This window comes from Microtus oregoni, unplaced genomic scaffold (assembly GCF_018167655.1).
Source record: "Microtus oregoni isolate MIOR12 unplaced genomic scaffold, Mior012 000029F_ref0000214, whole genome shotgun sequence".
Classification (NCBI taxonomy): domain Eukaryota; kingdom Metazoa; phylum Chordata; class Mammalia; order Rodentia; family Cricetidae; genus Microtus; species Microtus oregoni.
Genome location: NW_024543088.1, coordinates 12506865 through 12534527, shown reverse-complemented (window position 1 = coordinate 12534527; position 27663 = coordinate 12506865). Strand labels below are relative to the sequence as shown.

Sequence of the window (27663 nt, the reverse complement as noted above, 5' to 3'; positions counted from 1 at the left end):
AGTGCGCATTCCCATGCAAATGCATGCATAGCACACAGAATTGAAAATTTACAAAGAAGAGATAGGGGCTGGAGAGATGGCTCAGAAGTTAAGAGTACCGGCTGCTCTTCCAGGAGACCAGGGTTTTATTACTAGCACCCACATACAAGGGCTCTCCATCACTTGTAACTCCCATGTTTTCTTCTGGCTTCTGCACGCAACTGCATGTACATGGCACACATAACTGCATACATATACTCAGACGCACACACATGTAAAATAATAAAGTAATAATAATAAAATAATAAAGTCATTTTCTTATTTTGGTGTCTACTTCCAAAGGCTGTGCTTATGTCTGGATTGAGGGGCCATACGCTGCACAGGCGCGGTGTATGTCACTCACAGAATCCTCACAGAATACAGTATACCTCAGAGCCACATGCAAAACTCCAAAGGCGTGTCAAAGGCAAATATTTTAATTAACTGGAAATGAAATCCATGATCAACATGTATTTTGTCCTTTTTTTTTTTTAGTCTAAAGGCAATTCTGAACAGAATTATCAAGATTACATCACAAAAACTTGAAATGTATTTACACGGTGAATAAGTTACATAGATAAACTCTGACTCTGCTTTGGATGTGCAACAGATTCACATGCCCACATCGAACACTCGGCAGCACTGCGCTCAAGGGAGAAACTTGAAGAATGGCCTTTTACACATATATTACAAAGAAAACATGACATTATTCTTAAAGTGGCAACTCATATCTTCCCTTTATGATTCTACTTCCGGCTATCCAAATGGCTACTAAAAGATGCATGCATGACAGATGAAAGGACTTGGGGTTTGTGTGAATAATTTTTTTTCCTACAAAATGGCAAAGTTAATTCAAGTGCACACTCATTCTTCTGTAGTATAAATAATGCTGATTAAAGCAATCCTCTTGTAAAAAACAGCAGAGAGCCTCTAAAAGAATCCATCTGGACTGCCCTGGGGCGGAGAGATCCAGGGTTTGCAGCAACAGTAGCCTAGCAACATAAGAAAGGTATTTCATAGCAGCCTCATTTAGATACAGTGTACATTAAGCTGTAGCCCGTTTACAGTTCCCTTTTCAAGCACACAGGCTGTCAGCTTTTGACCGTCCTAACAGGTTTTGAGTGGCCAGCTTCATTCTGCCTGCCCCCCTTTCCAACCCAATAAAAAAAAAAATCCCACAAAAAGAAGGCCGAAAAATAGGAGAAAGGGAACTAACGGATAAGTCTTAGAATATAAATTTTTTTTTTTCACGTGAAGGAAAACATTGCACTTTTGCCAATCTAAAACCCTTTCTAGAAAGGACAGTATCGTTCAGCGTGGTCAGCTTTGGTAATGCAACAGAAGTCATTCCTTCGGGAGCGGGTTGCATTGGCTTAGTGAATGACAGCCACACAGCAAGATGGGTAGAGAGTCTGTCTCGGGAGGTCCTACGCGGCCTCAGTTTGGACGGTATTGCTACACATTGGAAGTTGGGTAATCTTCTTTAGAAAGAGTCCTACAGGTAACAAAAGGGAGAACACTCTGTCCAAGCCTTGCGAAGGCTGAGAAGACACTGAATGGCATTGCCCCAGCATGGCAGCACTGCAAGCTTGGAAACCATGGGGGACGGGAGGCTCCTGTCAGAGACTAGTGCCGGAAACACTGGAGTCTGGGAGAAAGGCAGTGAGGACCCGGTAGCTCTGGGCCCTGCGGATCATGTCTCGGATCTCCATGTTGAGTTCCATCAGCTTGGTACAGATTTCACTCAGGCTCTGGTTAGATCCCACCAAGGCGTAAGTACCGGTCTGTCCCAGAGTCTGATGACGGAAGTAAATATTCAGTAGTGTCTGGACCTCGTCGTCAGAACTGCTTCCAAAGATGTCATTGGGCCACAGGCTTCTGAGGTGAAGAAAGCACAGCAGAGATTAGAATCAGAGTTGGGAGGGATGAGTCCTGGTTAGCATAAAAAGACACTTCAGCCTTTTCCTGAGATGGTACCCACGCATTCCACGGACTCATCTACAGCACAGAACTCCTTGAGCTCTAGTGTGTTGAGAGTTGTCTCAATATGGCTATAATCGGTTTTAGAATGTTGCTTATTAGTGATAAAAATACCAGAATAGGATGCTCTTTTAAAACTTGTTTTCTATGTATGTATTATTGTATGAATTTATGTGCACCACGTGTGTGCAGTGCTCACAGAGACAGAAATAGGACATCAGATCCCCTGGACCTAGAGTTAGAGGAGGTTGTGAGCGCTATGTGGGTGCTGGGAATGAACCTGGGGCCTCTGGAAGAGCAGGCAGTCTCATAACCATTGAGCTATCCCTCCAGCTCTGAATCTTATGATCTTATTTGCTATAGCCATCTTTGTCTTACCTATGTTCACACAAGCCCTGTGGAGGCCCAAAGAGGCCAAAGGTCAGAGAGTTCGGGACTCCGTTTTTAGTTTGAGATTGTTTTGGTTCTAACTCAAACAAAGGTCCTACCTAATTATAAATCAGAGTTCTGCTCTCTCAAGGCTGTTGTCAACAGGTGTAGCTAGTAGCTCCTGAAATGGGGAGGTAGTTGGTTCCTACCTAAAACAAAAGTCTAAGGATCCAACTCAGTTCCAGTTCCCTTTATGGGAATAACTTGGGATTCCACCCAGGGAGTGGTTTGCCTACAGAGTGTTTGGTCTAGGGCGTGAGTCAGGGCGTGAGTGATGAATGGACCCCATGACTTTCAATTTGTGTGTTAATGTAGTCTTTTTGTTCTTTTGAAATCAGGGTATATAAAGCTGTTGGAAATTAAACACAGACGGATTTTCAGTACTCACTGAAATTTTCTTCTTATACTATCCTTTTTTTTTTTTTTTTTTTGGTTTTTCGAGACGGGGTTTCTCTGTGGCTTTGGAGCCTGTCCTGGCACTAGCTCTTGTAGACCAGGCTGGTCTCGAACTCACAGAGATCAGCCTGCCTCTGCCTCCCGAGTGCTGGGATTAAAGACGTGCGCCACCACCGCCTGGCTCTTCTTATACTATCCTATGTGTTTCTGCGTTTTATCATTTTTGTTCACGTCTTTGTACTCTGTACTATATTTCCAGATTCCCACCCCTCCACTCTGGAAAAAAGGTAATCTTGTCGAGGTTGGCCCCCTGACAAACCCCAAAATGTACATCCAGTTTAGCTTGAAATTATATGGGGGTATATTCTGAAGAGCTTCCCTTTCAGAACCAACGCCAATACTTGTAACATGTAAGGTCTGGGGTTGTGGGTAAGCCTCTTGGCATTGGGAGTATGAAACCTAAGAGGAGCCGGGTAAGGTGTCCAGACATTCCAACCTTGGCCAGGGTGCCCCTAACTACCACGGGGCCAGGATTAAGTTTGTGTTTCCTACAGCCATCCCTGGGAGGAACAAGGGAATCACCTGCACTCCTTGATCTGCCTCAGTGCCTTGCCAAGTTCATTGTTCTTCAGACACTCCAGCATGGACTGGATGGCGGCCTCTGTGGATGTGAAGGTCGGCTCTGACCACGCCCCCTCGCTGGAAAGGGGGTCCGTGGCGATGGCCGCAGTAGCCTCTCTTAGGTTCCTCTTCAGGTCACTCAGTTCTCTGGACATGTTCAGCAGCTGTTTAAAACCAATGCAGCATATTTAGGTGCAGGCTGACATAGTCTCATCAAACAAATTTGGTCATGAGGTCTGGCTAAGCAGAAGTTTAATTCATCTCTGTAAATAAGGGGAGCCGGGTGTGGTGGTACAGGTCTTTCATCCCGGTACTTGGAAGAACGAGGCAGGAAGAACACAGGAGTTTGGGGCCAGCCTGGGCTACCCAGTGAGACCTGGCTTCAAAGCGGACAAAACCAAACAACAACCAACCCCCACTGACCTACATGGTGTGTAAAAAGGAGGGGGTTATTAGAAGCATCAAATCACTCTGTGTCCCGGGGTTGCTGGGGTGCTCTCCTTAGAGAAAGGAGACATCGTTTGAAATGTTTCCCGTTTGGGCTGGGGATGCAGCTCAGTGGAGCGGCTTGCTTGCACACGGTCCAAGGTTCGATCTCAGTACTGGCAGTTCCTTGTTTAACTTGAAAGGACATCATAAGTAAAGAGGTAGGGTGCACCGAGAATGGTCTGGACTCGGGTAGATCCTGCTCCAAACGCCAGGTGCCAGCCCGGCATTGTACATAGTACTGTTTTTGTTTGCTTTTTTGAGACAAGGATCTTAACTGTGTAGTCCTAGCTGTCCTGGAACTCACTATGTTGACCAGAGTGCCCTTGAAGTCAGAGGTTCACCTGACTCTGCCTCCTGAGTACTGGCCCTAAAGGTGTATTTTGCCATGCCCAACCTGTTCTTTTCCTTTTTTTGTTTTCTTTTCTTATCTTTTCTTTTCTTTTGAGACAGGGTTTCTCTATAGTTTTGGAGCCCATCCCGGAAATAGCTCTTGTAGACCAGACTGGCCTTGAAGTCAGAGATCCTCCTGCCTCTGCCTCCCCTCAGTGATGGGATAAAGGCATGCCACCACTACCCAGACTGTTCTTTTCTTTATAGAACATAACTCTGAGAAAGTCTAATGGATTAACAGCATCCAGTAAGAGATTAAAAACTAGTAAATCAGGTATGGTGGAAACCACCTAGTCTACTTGGTTAAGTTCCAGGTCAGTCAGTTATGCATAATGTAGACCTTCTCTCAAAGAAAACAAATGTGAGCTGGGCGGTGGTGGCACACGCCTTTAATCCCAGCACTCGGGAGGCAGAGGCAGGCAGATCTCTGTGAGTTCGAGGCCAGCCTGGTCTACAGAGCTAGTTCCAGGACAGGCTCCAAAGCCACAGAGAAACCCTGTCTCAAAAAAACAAAAAACAAAAAAAAAAAAACAAAAAACCCCTTCTCCCAGTGACTTGGGGGTCGAACCCCTCCCCTGCGTGGGTTATGAGTTTTAGCCCCAGTGCACTGGTACCTGTCAATAAACCTCATTCAGCAAGAACAGTCTCGTGTGTTATTGTGGGGATCGTGTTGTCTTGAGACTTGAGTGAGAGTCTCCCCCCATGGGGGTCTTTTGGGAGAAGTGTCTATATGAAGAGATGCCAGGCGCCCCATTAAAAGGTATGACACTGCCAGACTTGGTGACATATTGTTTGGATTCCTAGTTTCCCAGACTGTGAACCAAATAAACTTTATAAAGTGGCTGGCTTCAAATAGCTTGTTATGCTACTGAAGAACTCGTCTTGTGTGTGTGTGTGATAAGAGTGAGTGTGTGTGTGTTTCAGTGTTTTTCCAAGTGTAAGACCACTATACCTGTGGATCTCTGAGTTAGAGGCCAGCCTGGTCTACAGACTTGAGTTCCCAGACAGCAAGGGCTGTACAGAAAAACTCTGTCTCGAACTCCCCTTCCCCACAAAAAGATATATATTTAGTGAAGTTTGGTACATAAGTACTCAAATATAATTGTCAACATGGACCCTGTTTTGTTTTTGAGACGGGTTCTCAGCATAGCCCTGAGTGTCCTGAATATCACTATGTAGACTAGGCTAGCCTCTACCTGCAGTGCAGAGGTTGTCTTTTTAAAAATTATGTGGGGGCTGGGCGGTGGTGGTGCACACTTTTAATCCCAGCAGAGGCAGGCAGATCTCTTGAGTTCGAGGCCAGCCTGGTCTACAAAAGCTAGGACTGTTCCACAGAGAAACTTTGTCTTGAAAAAAAAAAAACCAAAAACAACAACAACAAAAAATTATTTGAGAATTCTATACAATGTGTTTGTCCTACCAGGATGTTCATGGGGGTGGGGTCACTGGATCATGAGTAGCCTCTCAGGGGCTGACTCCTTGAAGAAAACTGGCTGTTCTCCCAGCAGCCATGAATTGCCAGTGGAGCCTGAGCTCAGCTAGGGGTGGGTCCACGACCACCTCCCCCCTCCATGCTGGGATTTTGTGTGGCTTGATCTTGCCCTGGTGTTTCATGCAGTCACAAGTCTCAAGGTAGTGTCTGCCCTTGTGGGTCAAGATCTAATCCCCTATAGAAGACTGGCTTATGTACTGAGGCATCAGAGTTGTTTTGCCAGTTCTGGAGAGGATTTTCTGGTGGCCTGGAATGGCTGGTCTCTGTGAATAAAGTGCCACGCCAGTCTGGGTGCTAGAGTCATGGCTGAGCCTCTGGTCATCAGCTCCGAGACTCTAGGGGCAAGTTATAGTAACAATTTATATGGGGACTTGGTGTGGCTGAATGGGTATATATGGGCAGGTTATAGTAGCACCTTCTATAGGGGGGCAGGGAGCTGTAGGCCCCTCAGCTGAGGAACGGTTTGTTACCATCAGTGAGTATGGTAACAATGATGGCAGAATTTTATTTATTTATTTATTTATTTTGGTTTTTCGAGACAGGGTTTCTCTGTGGTTTTGGAGCCTGTCCTGGAAGTAGCTCTGTAGACCAGGCTGGCCTCGAACTCACAGAGATCCGCCTGCCTCTGCCTCCCAAGTGCTGGGATTAAAGGCGTGCGCCAACACCGCCCGGCGATGGCAGAATTTTAAAGAGACAGAAGTGACTACTGTCTTCTATAGCAGGGTGCTCTGTAGTAGAGGCTGCCTTTCAAGATGGTGCAGTATAGTCCCAGGGGTCCTGGGATGGGTGGAGCTTTCTCTGGAGTATGGCACCTCTGTGAAACTCTAGGCCTGTGAGGACAGTAGGCTCTCCACAACAAAGACCTGCAGATTTTTTTTGTTTTGTTTTGTTTTCTTGTTTTTTGAGACAGTGTTTCTCTGTAGCTTTGGAGCCTGTCCTGGAACTAGTTCTTGTAGACCAGGCTGGCCTTGAACACACAAAGATCTGCTTGCCACTGCACTGCCAGGTGACCGCAGATGTTGTAAGGGCTAAAGTTAGCCTGTAAGCCCCACTTGCCTAAGGAGTGCCACTCTGAGACCCTGGAGGCTGTTGTTCATATAAGATAACCATCCACATGTTTCCACAGTTTGGATGTGCTTGATCAGACATAGATGAGAGATATGTAGGCAGAAAGAGCATCAGGATGTATGCTTGTTCCTGACTCGACAAAGGCAGGAAGAATGTAACCCTGTGGGTTTGCCTTTAAAAGCTCCTGGCCAGTATTAAATAAAGCTTGCTTTAATTGTCTGACTGAGGACTGACTTCTCTCCTCGCAATCCTCATGTGTAACAAGAAAGCCTTCCTGCCTCTGAGTTGTTGACAGCCTGGGGGTAGAGAGGATGAGTGTTTTTGTCTCTCTCACTTAAGGTTTGTACCCTAGCCTATCCTCAAGGCAGCGTGCTTGTTTGTTTGGGTGTTTGTCTGTTGTTTGAGTCCTCTTATGCATTAGGTACTTCAACTTGATCATCTTGCTACAGTTGCTTTAAAAATATGGACAGTGGAGCATTCGCTGCATTTGCTAATCTTTCCTTCTTTTCAGACATTCATTTATTCTCGCTGCCTGCGCTTACTTCTCTCTCCTACTGCCACTTTGCCGTGTTCATGATAAAGATAGTTCTTGGTGGGGTTTTTTTTTTTTTTGGTTGGTTGTTTTTTTGTTTTTTCGAGACAGGATTTATCTGTGTGGCCCTGGCTGTCCTAGAACTCACTCTGTAGAACAGGCTGGCCTCAGACTCACAAGAGATCCGCCTGGCTCTGCCTCCCGAGTGTCCAGCTCCATTGCTTACCCTGGTCCTGTAAGACTGTTCTGTGGTCACGGTAGCCTTCTACAGAACAGCTCTTGGGATCCAACCTTCCTCACCTTTAGTAAATCAGACGTACGTTCTCTGTGCTTCCCCAGGGCACATGGCCACCTTTTCGCTTCCACTCCTAGGGGAACTGGAGCCCTTTTGGAAGCAGTGTGCTCCATTGATTGTAATTTTTACACTTAGACGCATGAAAGCATCCTGATGCTGACGCAGGGAGCAGAAAACCAACAGACACTGATCCATTTCTTTCTTCCCTTATGATTCTGGCAGGTATGAAAGGCTATGTGCCAAGGAGGAGACACAAGGGCTTCTCACAAAGGATGACCCATCGGTGTGTGGGTGTAACTTAGGGCATGGGGGGGGGACTTGCCCCCAAATGCGGGGCTATCTTACTCTTTTCACCTTAGCTGCTGCCCTGATCCAGAAAACCATTCAGCATGGAAAATGGAAATATTTCTTTTTCACTGGTGCTTGAACAAAGTAAGAATTATATGCAAAAAAGGCGAACCAAACAAAAACAACTAACCCAGTTTGTACCATTTTATAAGCGTGGTGGATGATGGAGGATAAAAACCAAACCAAACCAATAACCAGGACAGCCGGCGGCTTTTCTGTGGAGACGAGATGGAGGACTTACCTCTGGCACGGAGCTGACTTCGTGCACCTGGCCGATGAGCTTGCAGTAGGACTGATAGAGCAGGAGCAGTTGGAAGTGCAGCTTGTACAGCCTCTGGCAGAGCTCCAGTTGCTAGAGAGGGAGGGCGCATGGGAACGGACAGCCATTAGAGCTCGTTCTGTAAAACTGGCGAGAAGCGACACACACACCGGTTCTTTAGGAACATGGGGAACCTTAACTCTGTTTACATTCGGAGCAAAGCAAACCCAGATCCACTCCACAACATCAGCGAGACCGTCGTGGTTAATACAGAATATTGTTTCTCTACAATGGAGTATGACTGGTTGGAATCGGCTAGAGAGAGGATGGAGGGAATCGCAGTTCCGCTGAATTTACCAATGAAATACCTATAAATTGCAGCTGAATTAATTTTTATGAGCATCAAACTGCTTTGAAACAGCCAAGAATCCTTTCTATTAATGACTGGCAGAACACTAACTAGTTCTAGGTGCTAAGTTTGCAAGTTGAATTGCTTACTTGGGAGATGACTGTAGAAGTCTGGGCTGCCACCTAGGGGGCAGCCACCCCTGAAGGCAGAAATACAAGACACACTGTGATGAGAAAGGAACCCCGGTCATCCCATTACCAATATTCACAGCACTCTGAGCGGTGTTCTCTACGTAGCCTATTTAGGTCAACCATGGGCTGGCTTCCACAGTCATGGGATAGCAGAGAATGACAGTCACGGATATGACAGAGGGAAGAGGAGAGCCTCCAGCAGACAGGAGTTCATGACTCACTTGTCTCTGGTGAAAGCGATCTACATCTAGTGTAAACCAGACATGCAAGGGCTGCGCTGTTGGGTTTAGATGAGGCTATGGGAAGGCTGGGTAAGTGGGGCCTTGTGCTGTCTAAAGGATGTTCACCAGGAATTCATCTCAGAACTGAGAGAGTTGAGGAAACTTAAACCACGTTTCCCAAATCAGGGGAAGGAGATAAATGACAAGAACTTTAAATTTTCTGGAGAATACTCTGTTGCTATCACAAATGTCTTTTGATCCTGATTTTTAAGTTATTAAAATTGATGCATATACATAATTTCATGCTAAGACTATGCTGAATGAAGTTTCCCCCGCTCCCCAAACTTTCCTCCTTCTAGGAGAAAACCAATTCTGTCTAGACTTTTTCTTTTTTTAAGTATTGGCAAATAGCTTTAGAGTGGAGAAGTAGTTCACTAATTAACTAATCTGGGACTTAGGTTGTTTCGGTAAAATTCCTTATGATAATTTAAACTTTTTTTAAAAATGGGAACCCTACAAAATCTGGTATGAAATGCAACTGCCAGGATCTTGCAAATTAATAAAAAAAGTGTTTAAAAATAATGTTATCTTCCCAATTTAGGGTGAAATCTAGCCATGAAAACTCTTGACTTTCCTAAATGCCAAATGATGGTATTTATTATTTAAAAATTCCCATGGAGAGAATGAGAATTCATAGCATTGTAGGTTTCTGTTTTGGGGGAAAAGCATCCTGGAAAGCTACCAATAAGCTGCTGCATCTCAATCTATCAAAGAAAAGAAAATTAAACAAAAAGGGAAGACATGCTAAAAGATACAATGGTTAACAGTAAAAATAAGGCTCATTATGGGGTCCATGCCTCGGCAGACAAAGAATATGAAAGAAAGTTAACTTACTGCAAGAGATTCCATTTGCTACGCAGCAAGCATGGCGCAGGAAACAAAGGAAAGGAAAGAAAGGATAGGGTCAGTGTGGCATGCGACAGAAAGCACAGCCCTCCTCCGGGAGCAGAGCTGCCATGGTGTTAGCTTTGCTGGCCCAGACCTGGCTAGCAGTTGCCAGTCTTGTACCCGTGAAACATGCACAGCGGTCTGGTTAAAAAACAAGCTTTAGTGGGTAACATCACTGGAAAACATGGCTTTTAGTCCTTGGGATTCTCTGATTAGTTGATGTAGTTTTTCTCTGAGTCAGCCTGGAAGACTAGAAGTAACCACTTTTTATTTTTTTTATTGATTCTTTTTGCTTTTTGATGATTTGAGTGCACTGATGTGAACAGCAAGTGAACATAAGCTAGGAGGGCAGCTGAGCAATCTGAAGAACTGCCCCCTGTGGCAACTACAGCGTCGCTTAGTTTTCTTTAGTTGGGAAATATAACGTCTATGTGGGTTTGTGCACATGAGTGCTGGTGCCCTCGGGGACCAGAGGCACTGAATTCTCCCAAGAGCTGGAGTTACTTGGGTGCTGGGAACTAAATCCAGACCTTCTGCAAGAGCAGGGATGCTCTCAGCCACTGACATCTCTCCTGCCCTTAGATAGAAAACACGTGATAGATAGGCTGCTAGATGGGGCTAGCTCAAAGGAGTAAACATTGTATCCTCTCAAACAAATATGCAACCTGAGTATTGCCAGGTATTTGATTTTCTATGATAATAAATTTTCACAGGTAATTGCCAATATTGTAACAAGGTCTGCAGGAGGTACATGTCCCACAATGGTGTAAACACCCAACTGTCATGCTTAAGAACCTAAAAAAGACCCTTCTAATTATTTTTATCTGCTAAACAATTCCTAAAAAAAGAAAAATCTAAAACTGGTTATTTACATATTGAAAGTTTACAAAGTGGGCCATGTTCAGCTATAGCTACCATTTCTTTTTTTTAAGATTTATTTACTCTGTATACAGTTTTCTGCCTGTACACCAGAAGAGGACACGAGATCTCATTACAGATGGTTGTGAGCCACCATGTGGTTGCTGGGAATTGAACTCAGGACCTCTGGAAGAGCAGCCAGTGTTCTTACCACTGAGCCATCTCTCCGGCCTGAGCTGCCATTTCTTAAATATCACTGATGACACTGCAACTATAGAGCCAGTTTGTGGAAAATGTTGATAGGTGGTACCACAACTTGAGGACAATGTTTAAAAAATTTAAAAATCAGTTTCAACCAGGCCTCGTGGAGCACACCTATAGTTCCACACTTGCTGGAAACTAGTGTTCAACAGGCCAACCTACCCTAATGGGGAGCTCCACTTGGTAAGGCTGTGGGGTCACTGGCTGTAGATAAGTGTTTGTCTCTGACTGTAATTTTTCTCATGTGCCACTAAAGACAGCAATGGTACTATTCCCTCTGCTTGAGTGTTTATCTTGTGAAAATGTTCCGTCTACTGGGCACAGACATAGCTGTGGATGGTCAGGAAGATGATTTCTGCTTAATATGTATAATTTGTTTTTGTTCTTTCTTTCCTATTTTTGACTTTTCAAGACAGGGTTTCTCTCTATAGCTTTGGAGCTTGTCCTGGCACTCACTCTATAAACCACACTGGCCTCAAACTCACAAAGATCTGCCTCCCAAGTGCTAGGATTAAAGGTGTGTGCCACCATCACCTGGCTAATCTACAATTCTGATCAATAGAATTAATACTAGGATATTTTTCATTACTCAGAGTGACATAAGAAAGTAATAGTATGGGCTGGAGAGAAGGTTCAGCAGTCAAAATAAAAGCACTGGCTGCTCTTCCACAGGTCTTGAGTTCAATTCCCAGCAACACATGGTGGCTTAAAAGCACCCATAATGAGATCTGGTTCCATCTTTAGGCCTGCAAGGACACAGGCAGGAAGAATATATATAATAAATAAACAAATTTTTAAAACAGTTATTCCCAGTCACTAAGACAGCTAATTTTAGACATCAGAACAAATTCAAAGCAAACTGGTTGCCCCTGGAGACAAATACCCGAGGTCAATTTTCCAGGGATTTATTGCTGATTCAAGGTCAGAGCATGAAGCAACTTTAGTAGACATAAGTTTCTCAGCAATGGACCTTTTGCACATATTCCCCAACCTCAAGTTTCAGCTAACCAACTGTTTGTTTAAGTCCTGAATTTCAAGGCCACTTTCTGTCTGGGAAACCTTGACCACTCAGAGCTACGTGATTACTTTACTCACTGCCCGGCCAGTGTGACCTTCCCTAGCCTGAGAGAAACCCTGTGATCAGCATGGTTCTGTTTCTTATTGATTGCTCAAGCAGTGCTGTGACCCTGGTGATGTGGTTCGTATTTGTCCAGAGGTTTTGGCTGTGGGAAGAAGCCGGAATGATGCATGGGGAATCAGGAGATGTGAGAGGAGTGTGTGTGCGTGTGCAGGAAGACATAGCTGAATGTGTGGAAAGGAGCAGGAGACACGAGAGAGGCGGCTGTGTAAAGAAGTGTGAAGGTGTCTAGCTGTGTGGAGAATGGAACTGTGAGGAAGTAGACGGAACTGTGTAGAGAGATGTGTGGCTGTGTAGAAGGTAGATGTAGCTGGGAGAGAAATGGAACTGTGTAGAGAAATTAGCTGGGCAGTGGTGGTGCACACTTTTAATCTCAGTGCTCAGGAGGCCGAGGCTGGTGGATCTCTATTCTGTGAGTTCAAGGCCAGCCTGGTCTACAAAGTGAGTTCTAGGATTGACTCCATAGCTACTGGGAAACCTTGTCTCGAAAAAACCCAATAAGTAAATAAATAAATAAATAGAAAAAAAGAAAGAAAGATATTATTTAAGGTGAAGTAAAGGAAAAGGTTCCATTAGGAACCTTTTGTCTTAGGTTTCCTTCTTTTCTCTCATATAGAAAAGTCTAGTCCTTGCTGCATTTGTGGGTTTTTTTTTTTTCATACTATGAAGGCGACCTTGGAGTAGGATCTCTAAGAGGCTGCCAGTACACAAGATTGAGAGTTTGGGGCCAACCTGGGCTTATAGTGAGACCCTGTCTCAGCCCCTACCACAAACACCAGTTTGATTAATTCCAAGTATGAGTCTATATATTTAAGCACCTACCTTACTCCCTTACTAATCCTTGGCAAGGGAAATTCTTAAAAGGAAAGCCCCACCCCCCCCCCAAGAAATAAAAAACAAAAAATATACTTTTGGGCTGTCAGTTTAATATAGTGTATTTAACACATGGTCCAATGAGTAACAAAACTGTCGATCACTGGGATCTACACATGCTACCGAGGGGGCATTTAGACCCCCCAGCTCTGATTCCTGGTTCCGTTCCCTCATCTGCTGTCAGTATCTCAGGAGAGTGATGTGTGTGGCGACTGTAAACATACTGAGGAGTTGTTTGGATCCTGGTCATGAGTGTCTCTTGGGCTTTGAAAGGGGTTTCCTTAAAGCCTAGGTTGTACATTAGTGACCAAGGCCCTTCAAGTCTCTGGATGTCTACAAGCTTCGTTCTTTGGTACGGACACACAGAGTGCTATCAGATTAGGTACACAGGGCCAGGTCTATTTTTTTATTTTTTACTTTTAGGTTTTTGAGACAGGGTTTCTCTGTGTAGCCCTAGCTGTCTTGAAACTGCTCTGTGGACCAGGTTGGCCTTGAACTCAGAGATCCACCTGCCCACCTGCCTGTGACTAAAGACGTACACAACCACCACCAGGCTACAGGGCCAGTTTTTAAAAATTATTTTAAGCACGTGCACATGCACACACATGCGTATGTGCTTGTGGAGGCCAGAGGCACTGACTGGATGGATCCCTTGAAGCTGGGGTTATAGCCACCTGATATGGGTGCTGAGAGCTGGACTTGGGTCCTTTGCAAGAGCAGCCAGTGCTCTTAACAGGTGAGCCAGCCCTTCAGCACCGTACAGGGCGGCACTGCAGACTCCTGGGAGCTCATCAAAAATAACACCATATTCAGTAAGCACAGAAGCAGGTCAGCGCCGCTGGTGTGGGCTTCCCTTTTGGTGTTATGACATAAGTGCTGGGTTAAAGATGACACAGTCCTAAGCGAAGATCACTGTTGTTTACATTTACAAAACAAGGCCCTATCCAAGGAACTCAGCAGGACAGTCAGTAAAGGCAAATGAGCTTTCTTTGCTGGCTCGGGCTCGGTCCTGAGGAATGTCACCGATTCCTCCCACTCAGCTCTTAGGGCACAAAGGTGTGTTTCTTGGGTGATGGCCAACTATGATAAACTCCAGAACTTAGGTGGGCTAGTGGCAGCTTCCTAGTCGGCTAATGGCTTCCTTGGCTTTTGTCAGCTGGAATTCCTTCCCTAGGCCGTATGGGAACTTCATTTGCATTTAGAGCTTTAAAAAGAACATAACTGCCTTTCTAAGGGACCGTCTTACAGAAAATGATAATGCTTGCTTTAGTTTGGGCTTGGATTTTCTTTATATCCAGGTTAAAAAAAATCCCATTAAAAGTTTTTGCACCGACTGGGCGGTGGTGGCGCACGCCTTTAATCCCAGCACTCGGGAGGCAGAGGCAGGCAGATCTCTGGGAGTTCGAGGCCAGCCTGGTCTACAAGAGCTAGTTCCGGGACAGGCTCAAAGCTACAGAGAAACACCGTCTCGAAAAACAAACAAACAAACAAACAAAAAAAAAGTTTTTGCACCTTTAATCCCAGCTCTTGGGAGGCAGGCCAATCTCTGGTCTACACAATGAGATCCAGGACAACAGCTAGGGTTACACAGAGAAACCCTGTCTCGAAAAAAACCAAAACAAAAACCAACCAACCAACCAAACAGAAGTCTTTGTAAATGTATCTGTGTTTGTATTTGGCAATTTAAGGTTCTTTAGACCATGGCTCTGGGAATGTCACTGCTTTTTGCAGTCCCAAGGAGTTTAGACATTTTCCTAGAGCTTTACTTGGAAAAGTGTTAGCTGAACAGACTGGGTGGGGTGGGTTGAGGCCTGGGGGAGGAGCAGGGCCAAGAATGCAGACACTAAGAACAAATCTTAAACAACCTAGGAGCAGGGCATTTAAAAATTGCACAACAGAATCCGGCCTAGTGGCATATGCCTGCAAGCCCGCCACTTTGGGAGGCTGAGGCAGGAAGATTGCTGAAAGTTTAAGAGTCAGCCTCAGACTTGAGATTTTAGTCCTCCTGCCTCTGGACCCGAGTGAAGGAATTAAAGGCGTGGACAACTATGCCTGGCTTACTATCTCATATCCAACGGCTGAAAGTCACACGTGTGAGCTAAATGGTATGAAGTTTAGGTTCTGTGTAGACGGTAACCTGACACAGATGTTCTTAGAGCATGGAGTGCATGAAACTGAAGCTGGTGGGAACGCCACTCACTCACCTCTTAATACTATTTCTTTGCGATTGGCACAGTGACAACCATCACTCTTCCTTCCTCCCTCCCTCCCTCCCTCCCTCCCTCCCTCTCTCCCTCCTTCCTTCCCTCCCTCCTGTTGTTCTTTTCTTTATGCAGTGCTGGGGACTGAGCTCAAGGCCTTGCACAAGCTAGGCAATTTCTCTGCCAAGCTACAACTTCAGGTGACAGCTGTTATATTTTGTCTGTTGAAAAATATTTTTTTTTGGACCATGTTCATGAATATCTTTCAAAGCTAGAAACCTCAAAGCCTGTGTTACCAGTAACACACCTGACGTATTTACTCTTTTAAAGAAAACAGTAAATAGCTAGAGGGGGCACACGCCTTTAATCCCAGCACTCAGGAGGCAGAGGCAGGTGGATCTCTGTGAGGTCAGCTTGGTCTACAGAGTGAGTTTTTCAAACCCAACCACATCTCAAAAAAGGAAAAAAAAAGAAAGAAAGAAAGAAAGAAAAAGCCCAAACTAAGTAAATCCTAGCTGACACATCTTTACCCAGTATGGAGGAGAAGATTGCTTTTGGAAGAGAGACAGACATTGGAGGCTGAAGTTAAATGGGGTTCAACTGTCTGGAGAGCAGCCTGGTTCAACATTTGACTTGTTCAGTTTATATAAGCTCATGGGGGCAGCCCCCCTCATTCCCATGCTGTACAGGGATAGGGAAAACAGTCCACAAGGTATTTTTTTTTTTTTTTGGTTTTTCGAGACAGGGTTTCTCTGTGGTTTTGGAGCCTGTCCTGGAACTAGCTCTTGTAGACCAGGCTGGTCTCGAACTCACAGAGATCCACCTGCCTCTGCCTCCCGAGTGCTGGGATTAAAGGCGTGCGCCACCACCGCCCGGCTCCACAAGGTATTTTTGCAGCGAGATGAAACAAACATACAGGGGCTGAATGTAAGGCACTGTTCTTGAACCTAGAAACAGAAACATATATTAAATGTGAGTATGTCAACTAAAATAAATTCTAACGAATGAGATATCTGCAGCCCTCTGGGGACCACTTCTGCAGAGCTGGAGAGATAGACAGTCTCACTTGCTCTACAGGGGGGAGGATGAAAATAGAGCCCGGACAGACCAGAGCTGGCTGACTTGGCTTCTTGACCTAAGTTATGTGAACTTCAACCACCAGGGGGAGCTATTTGAAAAAAGAGGGGCCGGCGGGAGTTATTCTTCAATGAGAAGTGCTGATTGCAAGCCTTGAAAAGGTTTCTCTGTTTTCACAGGTGAAAACAACTCCCGAATAGTTGATGCATGTGAACAGAAGTGATTTTGCCGGGCAAAACCAAACTGTCCTGTTTTCTGCGCTGTTTAGCATACGCTGTACCTTACCCTAGGGAATGGTTAATACAAGCACATTAACTGACCTAAGACTCCAAAATTATTACATACATGAGATTAAAAGCATCTTCTCCAGAAAACTGGCTCTTGCCCAAGTTCCCTGGTGACCACTGTGCCCATGAACCAGCAGGAAATCTGAAACTCCAAGCTAATGCTACCTGGGGGCAGACCTGGTTGGTTTTACTGGCAGGTTGAAGGCATCAGATGAGATGCTGCTTTTCGCCAATTTTTTTGAATCCCATAATCAATCATGGCTCCTAGGTATTGACTAGGTATCATCATTTCTGCAGATACACCCCTCCAAAACAAAAAAACAAATCAAAACAAACAAAAACCACCTTACAGATTCCAATTTATGCTAGGAGTCTCTCTCTCTCTCTCTCTCTCTCTCTCTCTCTCTCTCTCTCTCTCTCTCAAACAGGGTTTCTCTGTAGCTTTGGAACCTGTCCTGAAACTAGCTCTTGTAGACCAGTCTGGCCTCGAATTCACAGAGATCCTCCTGCCTCTGCCTCCCGAGTGATATGATTAAAGGCATGTGTCACCACTACCTGGCTTATTTTTGTCTTTGTGTGTGTTTTGCCTCTAAGAGCAGGCTAGAGACAATGAAACATGACATTTACAGCTTGCCACTGAGCTTCTCTCAAATGCACAATGGTAAATTCCTTATCGCAGAGGGATCTCACTGTGCTGGTTAGGGTTTTCTTTCTCTTTTTTCTCTTTTTTTTTTTTTTAGATTTTTGAGACAGGGTTTCTCTGTAGCTTTTGGTTCCTGTCCTGGAACTAGCTTTTCTAGACCAGGCTGGCCTTGAACTCACAGAGATCCACCTGCCTCTGCCTCCCGAGTGCTGGGATTAAACGTGTGTGCTACCACCGCCCGGCAGGGTTTTATTTTTCAACTTGACACAAACCAGAGTCACCTGAGAAGGGGAACCTTCAACTGAGGAATTGCCTACAACGGATTGTCCAGTGGAGACATCTGTAGGGTATCGTCTTGATTGATGTGTGAGGGCCCAGCTAACTGTAGGTGGTGCCATCCATAGGCACGTGGTTGATCCTGGCTTGTAGAAGAAGGCAGGAGAAGCAAGCCAATAAGAAGCATTCTGCCATGTCTCACACTTCAGTTCCTGCTTCCAGTTCCTGCCTCCAGTTCCTGCCTCCTTCAGGTTCCTGCCTTCAGCTCCTGCTTTGGCTTTTCTCAGTGATGTACTACAAGATGTAAGGTGAAATAAACCCTCTTCCCCAAGTTGCTTTTAGTCATGGTGTTCATTATAGCAAGAGAAGCAAATTAGGAGCGATGTAAAGGGTCAGATGAGGTCACATCCACACACTATCTGAAAACCTTACCGCCCACTTGTATTCGTCAAGCCTTTACTGTGTGCCTAGAGTTTCCATACTGAACCGGAGTGACTGAAGATGGACTCCATCCTTTAATCTTTGTTTAGTGAAAGACATGCAGAACTTTAAGACAATTCTGAAGTCATTTCTGATCCCTCTCAGTCTCAGCAGTAATGCTCCCTCTTTTCCCGCTGGGAACCAAGGACCTAACAATTGACCACACATATACTGAAATGTTGGGAACTTTCCATCATCTCCCTGAGTCCTTGTGAATGTTCTCCAAATAGAATTCAGTTATTGAATAGGGGCAAGATAACCCTTAGGTGTTGACTCACTGACTGATGTTCTGACTCAGGCCCTGGGAATGCGGCAAAGTGACCCTCAGATGTTCTCCCTTACCTCATCTGATCTGGCAACCACTCTCCAGCCAATTATTGGTAATAGCCCTTTTGAATAAGCCAATCATACTAGTTAAAGAACAACCCCCAGACAAACCTTCCTTCTGTGGTTTTTCCCTTTAAAAATAGCCTGTACCACCTGGCAGGGGAGATACCATGATCACGAAGGTGGTTTTCCCAGGGCGAGGCTTATCCATTGCACTCCGGATGTGCTGACCCCTGCGATTTCCCCAAATGCGGGAAACTTGACTGCATAATTTGTGGTAGTGGGGGACTGCGTTCGCGCTCTCCCCTAAATAAAAAAAATTAAAAAAAAAATAGCCTGTACCAGACATTCGGGGTCTTTTAGCCTCCCGAATGCTGAAGGACCCTGTCATGACAAAATTAATAAAATCCTCATGCTTTTACATCAGCTGTGACGTGAGAGATGGTCTCTTGGGGTGACTCCTCCTCCTCGGTGATTGGACTCTCGGGTCCAACAGACACAAGGAAAGGGTCGAGGAGAAACAAGCACAACATGATGAGACCATGTACCACACAACCAGTGCAGTTAAGGGAGGTCATGTACACAGTGACTGTCCCTGACATCACAGGCCATACAAGAACCTTCTTAGTGTGCGAGAGTAAACTCTATGATGTTTCTACCAAGGAATTCTCAGGGTGGCCTGTGAGCGTGGAAACGAAGAGAGCAAGACGTGATGGGCGAGGAGGAGCACAAAAGATCCATGGAAATCAAGAACCAGAGGTTTGAAAACGAAGCCTTAGGGAAGGCAGGAGAAGCAAAGTGACGAAGTTTGGATGTTTAGAGAGTAGGGAGAGGTAACCACAATCTCCTATCTGTAGGCCTAGCCAGGGAACTCTGCATTAAAGCATTTTCCCAACTGAGTCTTCAGTACAGGATGGGACAGGATTTGATAACAGAGAGTAAATGCTTAGATAACCATCTTTATACACAACGTACAAGCTACAGGACAAACTGGGCGAGGCCTGTGCTAATCCTAAATTCTAGCTATTTTCTTGCCTGACCTTGGCCAGCAGGCTGAAGTAACAGGAAAATTAAGCCGGATCAGGAGTGGGTCCTCTTAGGTGGTCCTAAAAATGTGAAACTTAGATTTTTTTTTTTTCGGTTTTTCGAGACAGGGTTTCTCTGTAGCTTTGGAGTCTGTCCTGGAATTAGCTCTTGTAGACCAGGCTGGCCTTGAACCCATAGAGATCTACCTGCCTCTGCCTCTCTCCTGAGTGCTGGGATTAAAGGCCTATGCCACCACCGTCCAGCTGGATTTTTTTTTTTTAATATCCAAGTTGGTACTGAAGAGATGACACAGCAGTCAGGCACACTGGCTGTCCTCGCAGAAGACCCAGGTTCAATTCCCAGCACCCACATAACAGCTCACAACTGTTTGTAACTCCAGTTTCATAGATATACATGTAGGCAAAACACCAAAGCACATGTAATAAATTTTTCAAAAGTCCAAGATTAGTGGCATATGCCTCTAATCCCAGCACTCAAGAGGCAGGCAGATTTCTGTTAGTTTAAGGCCACTGGTCAACATAGGAAATTTTACAAAACTCAGGGTTACATAGGGAGATCCTATTGTAAGAAGAAAAGAAAAAAAAATGTGCTTCTGTCCATGCTAAGAGCATAGGGTACCCAGTGAAAATCAGGGCATTCTGATTAACTGAGCAGGACATCACAGGCGCACACACACACACACACACACACACACACACACACACACGCGCACACACGCGCGCGCGCACACACGTTGATGGAATGCTGCTAGGGCACTCTGTCATTCTGAACTTCACATCTGAGTAAGCACTGCTTATGAAGAAGCTACCTTGAAGCACCATTATCACCTAAGTTAAAAGTCTCTTAGAAACAGCAGGGCGGTGGTGGCGCACTCCTTTAATCCCAGCACTCAGGAGGCAGAGGCAGGCGGATCTCTGTGAGTTCAAGGCCAGCCTGGTCCAGGACAGCCAGGGCTACACAGAGAAAGCCTATTTGAAAAACAAAAGCCTGGAAACGTGTTTTCAGAAAGAGTAGAAGCTAGAAACTGCCTGTGATCACCCCATGTAGAGATTTCTCAGCCGTACGGTTGCTATTTTTCTGGTCCTTATTCACTTATCTCGGGGCTTATAGAGGACCAGGGTGGTGGGAAGTGCAGTTCTCAACACTCGGAACTTGCTTGGTGACAATGACCAAATTGGTATTGAATTACTGGTGTTGGGTTGAAAAATTTCACCCAAACCTTATTGGGCTCTTCATACATTAATAAAGCATCTCCTCCCCCCCCCCCACCCAGACAGGGTTTCTCTGTGTAACAGTCCTGGTTGTCCTGGAACTCCCTTTGTAGACCAGGCTGGCCTCAAACCCACAGAGATCCTCCTGCCTCTGCTGGGATTAAAGTCATGTGATACTATGCTTGGCTAAAGCCTGTTTTCTTACACAGGAGGGTGTGTGACAGGAAATGCCTACTCTGATGTAACACCAGGGTGACACTTCCTCCACACAGACTGGGTAGTGGCCTCCTAGTTCCTTGTGCCGAACACAAGGGGCGATGCTTGGTCTGCTTACATCCCTGCTGTTTAATTTGCTGGTTGTTTACCATTGCTGTGAGATGGCCAGGCTCTCACAGCCAGACTTCTGCCAACGTCTGCAGACGCATCTCAAGCTTGCCTTTATATCTGCACCTTGGTCCTACAGCCTCTCTTCAGTTCCTAGAATCCCATGCTCCCTTCTGCCTCGGGACTTTCCACAGCCTTCCACCCTTACCCTCTTCCTCAGTTACCTCTAGTTCATACCTGAGATCTCTTTCTGTCTCACACACCAACAGGAAGCCTTCCCAGAGCCACTGGCTGTAGGTACTCACAGCCCACTTTTTTCTGTTCTTATAGCCACTTACCATAGGCTATGCCCCATGACTGATATCCACCTCCCTGATAACAGCAGGGGGCAGAGACTTGGTCGTAACCCTATGAACCAAAGAGGAGGCCCTTCACACCTAACTGCAAGAATGAATAGCCTTATCTCGCTCTTCTCCCTGATTTCCTTCATAATATAACACGTATGTAATCAGCCGCTGGCGTATGGTACACACTTGGACTATTCTAAATGGGAAAATCCGTTTTACAGTGTTTGGTTAAAAAAACAAAACAAAACAACAGACAAATTTCCTTTACATAGTGAACTTGATGGTTCAGTGAAGAACTGAGCAGTCCAGCAAGGAATGATGACATGTGGTTTTATATTCTGGATTAAGAAGAACAGGCTTATTAGGAAGTGATTAGCATGGTTAAACAGCACCTGGCAAAAAGGTTAATTTTATGCCTCTATTTTTCCAGAAAGGAGAAAACAGAAGTCCCCCAGGCCCGGAACACATGACCATGCATGGGATGGATGCACACCTTCCTCTACTGGGTTCATGTGAACGTGGGTGAGGGCCCCCTTCACCTCTTCCTCTCTCAAGTCCCATGCTGCTTGTGAGGATCAAACCCCATACAGGGCCAGACCACAGGAGAGGCATAGTCTTAACAGACGTTCATTACCTTTTCTTCTGAGTCCCCGGGCTGGCAGGTGATCACGCCATCTCTCGATCCGCCTGCAAACGTTGCCTTACAGTTGGCCAGCCACTGTTGTCAGAAAGAGAGAGACGGGACATGGGTAGATCCACAGATGTCCTGAGAACATTTAAATCATGACGTCTGTTGGGAAACCTTGATCATGTTTCTAACAAGACTAAATACGATACTGCTGGAATGACTTTTAGGAAAGGCTCACATTTGGAAGGTTTAGGATGTTCTGAAATTAAAACCTGCATAGGTTCAGTAATGGCCATTCTAAAATAAAATTTCTGCTGGGTGATGGTGGTGCACACCTTTAATCCCAGCACTTGGGAGGCAGACTCAGGTGGATCTCTGTGAGTTCAAGGCCAGCCTGGTTTATAGAGTGAGTTCCAGGACAGCCAGGACTATTTCACAGAAAAACCCTGTCTCAACAAAAAGAACACACAAACAAACATACAAAAAAATAGAAAAATTCTTTTTTTAAATTAAAAATTCTTTTAGATTTACTTATTTTTATTTTCTGTGTGTGTGTGTTTGCCCCTGGGCAAGGCCTGTGTGTTATCAGGATGCAGGCTAAGTGAGCCACAGAATGCAAGCCAATAAGTAGCATTGCACCGCGGCTTCTGCTTCACCTTGCTTCCGGGTTCCCGCCCTGACTTCCCCTCATGATGGACACAGTAACCTCTAACATCTCCAAATCGAAGTTACTTTTGGTCACGGTCTTTTCTTTACCACAGGCTAGAAACCGAAGTAGGACAGGAGATAAATTCAAATCTTGGATAAAAGAAAATTGTTGTAACGCAAGCATATCAAGGAGCATGCCAAGCATATAAAAAGATGTGCGCTGGTTTCTTGGTGGGGACACTAGGAGATTAAGCTGAAAGCTGAACACCGCTCTTTTGTTGGTTCTATTTGAACTTCTGGGCCTTTTGACCAAGGTCAAATGCATTTGCCTATAACCAGTATTATATGCTGTTCAGGTTATTCACGACACCCCCAGGACCTGCCTCGGCTAGCTGCGCTCAGCTGCAGCTGAAGTACCAGCTATTAAATAGGAATTGCAATCCTCGGCTGGCTGTCCTCAGCTTGAGCTGCCGCGTGTGGGAACACGGGCTTACCGAGAGAGTGGCCTCCTTCCTGTTGTTGTATGTGTCCAGGTATTCTTGCAGTTCCAGCACGCTGAACTTCAGCTTGTCCAGGAGCCCACAGGAAAGGAGCTAAAGACAGGGAACAATTTGCTTTAGAAACGGATGGAAACACGAACAGCAAGGCCCAGCTACACAGACAGAAAAGATGTAGAAGTATGGGAGTAGGTAGCTAGTTTGGCTTCACTTTGGCTACAGCTGGAACCAGATGCTAGTTTGGAATCCAAGCCTTCCATTGGAAACCTACATTAAGATACGACATCCATTTTATGCATGGCTCTATTATCATTATCAGCAATATTTCATGGTTTGTGATGGGAGACAGACCTCCAAAGAGATTTGCAAACTGATTTTGTATTTAGTTTGCATTTAAAGCAATTTAAGATGGAATTATTTTTCATATTGTATTGCTTGCTGAGAGGTCAGTCAGGCTGCTGGAAAGACTGACTTTGTAGAAAGGAAGTTTCAAGGGCATTTCAAGGGGCGCAAGTCTGTAAGCCTGAGGACTTGGGAGGCTGTGTCTGAAAAAGAAAGATTCAAAATTCAGTGTTTAGTTACCCAGCTTGTGTGATGGTTCTGGAAGGGGAGAAACGAAGGTCATGGGTAACCCCTGCCCTCTAAGCACTGGCCAGTGTGGCAAAGTTCTCTCCGTAAAACCATAACCTGATAGTAGAGACTTCCAGGTGACCTCTGTGAGGGTTATACAATCGTATGCACAGTTGGCAAAGTCAGAGTCACTCGGGAGAGGGGCCGAGGACATGGAAGGAACAGAGAGCTAAATTGTGGCTAGTTCTCTGAAATTCCTGGCCTGGGATGGCAATGTTCACTAATTACTCTGCAGACCCAGAGGCCTTCAGGGGGCATGTCACAACCCTACCATTGCTCATGGCCTTGGAGGTATTTTTAAAATGGGCCAATCCAATGACCTGAGTTTGATCCCTGGAACCCAAGGTGGAAGGAGAGAATTAAGTTGTTCTCTGACCTCTGCCCATGAGCATGTGTGCAACCTCATGTGCATGTGTGTGCACCCCTCACACACATGCACTATAATGATAAACCCCACACAAGCATGCTACCCCACCAGGGCAGGGCAAGGACACTCACAGTCTCAGCATCCACGAACAGTGTGGGACATTCAGAGCAGGAGGTGAGCATCTGGGAAGAGCTGACAAATTTGGACCCGATTCCCCTAAGGTTATCTCCAAGGTAACTGGCTGCATCACACGTTAGGAAGCAGAACCTCTTTTGAATATTCTGCAAGGCAGGAGAGGGATCATTAGCAAAGGCCAAGGTCAACTTGTATACTGGAAAACAACTACGATTTTTTTTTGTGTGTGTATGGGACAGAACTTTAAAATAATTTGGGGCTTGGTGGTAGAGACCTATAATCAAGTACTTAGGAGGCAGAGGACCAGAAATTTGAGGCCAACCTGTAGTACATGAGAAAATGTCTCAAAAAATAAATAAAAAAGAAAAGAAAAAGAAAAAAAATGGGGTTCGAGAGATGGCTCAGCAGTAGAGAGCACACATGCCACTCTTGCCCAGAACAAAGTTGGATTCCTAGTACACATGCTGGGAAGTTCACAACCTCTTATAATCCCAGATCCAGGGGAACCAGAGGGAACATTCACCAACAGAATAAAAGTATGTGCGATGAACCCACAGGCCACATCATCCTACATGGAGAAAAACTGAAAGCGGCTCCATTAAAATTGGGAAGGAGACAGAGCTGTCACCTATCCCCACGCCTTTTCAATACCCTGCCTGAAGCACTAGCCAGAGCAACATGACAAAAGAAGATTAAAAGGCCACAACAGAAAAAGAAAAAGTCAAACTATTGCTATTGAAGATGATGTGATAAACCAGGTGGCGGTGGCACACACCTTTAATCCCAGCACGCGGGAGGCAGAGGCAAGTGGATCTCAGTGAGTTAGATAAGAAATCCCCAAAATTCTACCAGAGAACTGGAAATGATCAATACTTTTAGCAAAGAAATCCTAAAAAGACCCCAGCTAGCCAAAGCAATCTTGATCAAAAGAACACCACTATAGGGATCGCCAGTCAAGATTTTGAGCTGCAGTAATAGAAACAGGTAGACCAGTGGGACAGAACAGAAAACCCAAACATGAGTGCATGTAACCACAGACATGTGATATTTGACAGAGAGGTCAAAGATACACACCAGGAAAAGACAACATCTTCAACAAATGCTCCCGGGAAAACTAGATATCCACATGCAGAAGAATGGAATTAGATCCATGTCTACCACACTGCACCAAAAATCAATGCCAAATGGGCCAACAACGTTACTGTCAAACCCGACATGCTGAAAGTTCTAGAAGGAGAAACAGGCAGTAAGCTCCAGGACATGGCTGTAGGAAAGGCCTTTCTGGATAGGACGACATCCGCTCAGGGACTAAGGTCAACAACTGACCAAGGGACCCCACGGAACTAAAATATTCTGTACAGCTAAGGAAACAACTGAGTGAAGGGGAGGCTCACAGAGTGGGAGAGAATCCTTGCCAGCTATACATCTGATAGAGGATTAACATTCAGACGATACAAAGAACTACTCCAAACAAACCAGAGTCACGAAAACAAACGACCCAATTCAAAAAGGGTTAAGGATCGGAATGGACAGTGTTTTGGTTTTTTGAGACAGGGTTTCTCTGTGTAGCCCTGGCTGTCCTGGAACGTCTACAGTACAACTCTATACTGAGGTTCACAGTCCATATGTCTACAACCCCTACAGCCGAGGCTCACAGTCCATATGTCTACAGCACAACCTCTACAATGTGGTTCACAGTTGATTTTTCTACAACATAACCTCTACAGCTGAGGCTCAGAGAACATCAAGGAAAAGGGGTGGGGACACTGTCAGAACCAGAACATCAGGACATCTGCCATAAGATAGTGCCTTCTAGGTATATCAGGAACATTTCAACAATATGGTCACCTATACAAGACCTGCACAAAGACAACACTAATTACCTAACATGCCAATTAAATGGGGAAAATCTTAAAAGGCCCTACCCCTAGACGAAGAGCTATGGGCAATCAAAGGCTGCTGAGCAAGGAGAGATGAGTCTTCTCCAGGGATGGGCTCCTAAATAGGTCATCCAGTCCCAGGTGGTCAGCCCTAAACACATGTCCATACGAGCCATACTTAATGAATGCAGCGGGTTGTATTTTTATATATGTGTATACATGTGTGTATAATTACAGAAGAGGTCATGAAGTTGCGAGGGAGTGGGGGGCATGGGTGGAGTTGAAATAAATACAATACTTGTTGTGGTTTGGATAAGAATGGCCTCATAGGCTCATAGATTTGAATGTTTGGCTACCAGGGAGTGGCACTAATAGGAGGTGTAGTCTTGTTGGAGGAAGTGTGTCACTGGGGGTGGGCTTTGAGGTTTCAAATGCTCAAGCCAGGCCCAGTTTCCCACTCTCTTCCTGCTAACCAAAATGTAGAACTCTCGGTTCCTTCTCCAGCACCATGTCTGCCTACATGCTGCCATGCTTCCCACCATGATGATGATGGACTAAACTCCTGAACTATAAGCCCCAATTAAATGTTTTCCTTTATAAGAGTTGCCGGGGGAGCTGGAGAGATGGCTCAGAGGTTAAGAGCACTGCCTGCTCTTCCAAAGGTCCTGAGTTCAGTTCCCAGCAACCACATGATGGCTCACAACCATCTGTAATGGGGACTGGTGCCCTCTTCTGGGCTGCAGGCATACACACAGACAGAATATTGCATACATAATAAATAAATATTTTTAAAAATAAGAGTTGCCGGGTTGCTGTGTCTCTTCACAGCAATAGAAACTCTAACTAAGGCAGTACTTTTGTATGTAGCTCTCAAAAAGTAATAAAATAAATGTTAAAAAGAAAAAAAATTGTCTCATTCTGTAGTCCCAGGGTAGCCTGGAACTCACTATGTAGCCCAGGTTATCCCCAGTCTTGCAACAACCGGCCTGCCTCTGTGTCCCAAGGACTGGGATTACAAGTTGTGTGCCACCTTGCCTGGTATTAAAAAACATTTTCAACCATTATGAAATATTCAGTGTGTTCTAAGGAAAAGGAGAAGGGTTCAGAGACACCAGAGTAGGCAAGCTAAAGATCCCCTTAATGGTCCTGGTGCCATGTGTGTTGGCTAGTGTTTTGTCAACTTGACACAAGCTCCGGTCATTCGGGAAAGAAGGAACCTCCATCGAGAAAATGCCCCCACCAGACTGACCTGTAGATGAGGATATGGGACATGTTCTTGATTAACTACTGATGAGGGGAGGGCCAGAGCTTTGTGGGTGGTGCCAACCCTGGGCAGGTTGTCCTGGCTTCCATTGAAAGAGCAGGCTGAAGCCGGGCGGTGGCGGCGCATGCCTTTAATCCCAGCACTCGGGAGGCAGAGGCAGGCGGGTCTCTGTGAGTTCGAGGCCAACCTGGTCTACAAAGGGAGTTCCAGGACAGGCTCCAAAGCTACAGAGAAACCC

At 45.4% G+C, this 27663-nt stretch overlaps 1 protein-coding gene and 2 non-coding genes across 8 annotated transcripts in view; 1 reads left to right on the top strand and 2 right to left on the bottom strand.

Moving 5' to 3' along the window:
- Positions 1 to 439: 439 nt before the first annotated feature.
- Fry (FRY microtubule binding protein) overlaps positions 440 to 27663 on the bottom strand; it is a 388874-nt gene continuing 361650 nt past the window's right edge. For 4 of the 6 annotated variants that reach the window (XM_041677848.1, XM_041677844.1, XM_041677843.1 and 1 more), the window contains 7 exons: positions 24278 to 24427; positions 23147 to 23245; positions 22011 to 22094; positions 9973 to 9990; positions 8300 to 8410; positions 3406 to 3608; positions 440 to 1896 (listed from right to left, as the gene is read on the bottom strand). In XM_041677848.1, the coding sequence (XP_041533782.1) occupies positions 1638 to 1896; positions 3406 to 3608; positions 8300 to 8410; positions 9973 to 9990; positions 22011 to 22094; positions 23147 to 23245; positions 24278 to 24427 (924 nt within the window). In that variant the 3' untranslated portion in view covers positions 440 to 1637. The remainder of the gene's footprint in view (positions 1897 to 3405; positions 3609 to 8299; positions 8411 to 9972; positions 9991 to 22010; positions 22095 to 23146; positions 23246 to 24277; positions 24428 to 27663) is intronic. The other 2 variants (XM_041677846.1, XM_041677847.1) reach the window with 1 other exon arrangement.
- On the bottom strand, positions 10732 to 10832 carry LOC121465223. The gene has a single exon (XR_005976647.1). It is a non-coding gene; the product is annotated as a small nucleolar RNA U13 (small nucleolar RNA).
- Positions 18594 to 18756, top strand: LOC121465222. The gene has a single exon (XR_005976646.1). It is a non-coding gene; the product is annotated as a U1 spliceosomal RNA (small nuclear RNA).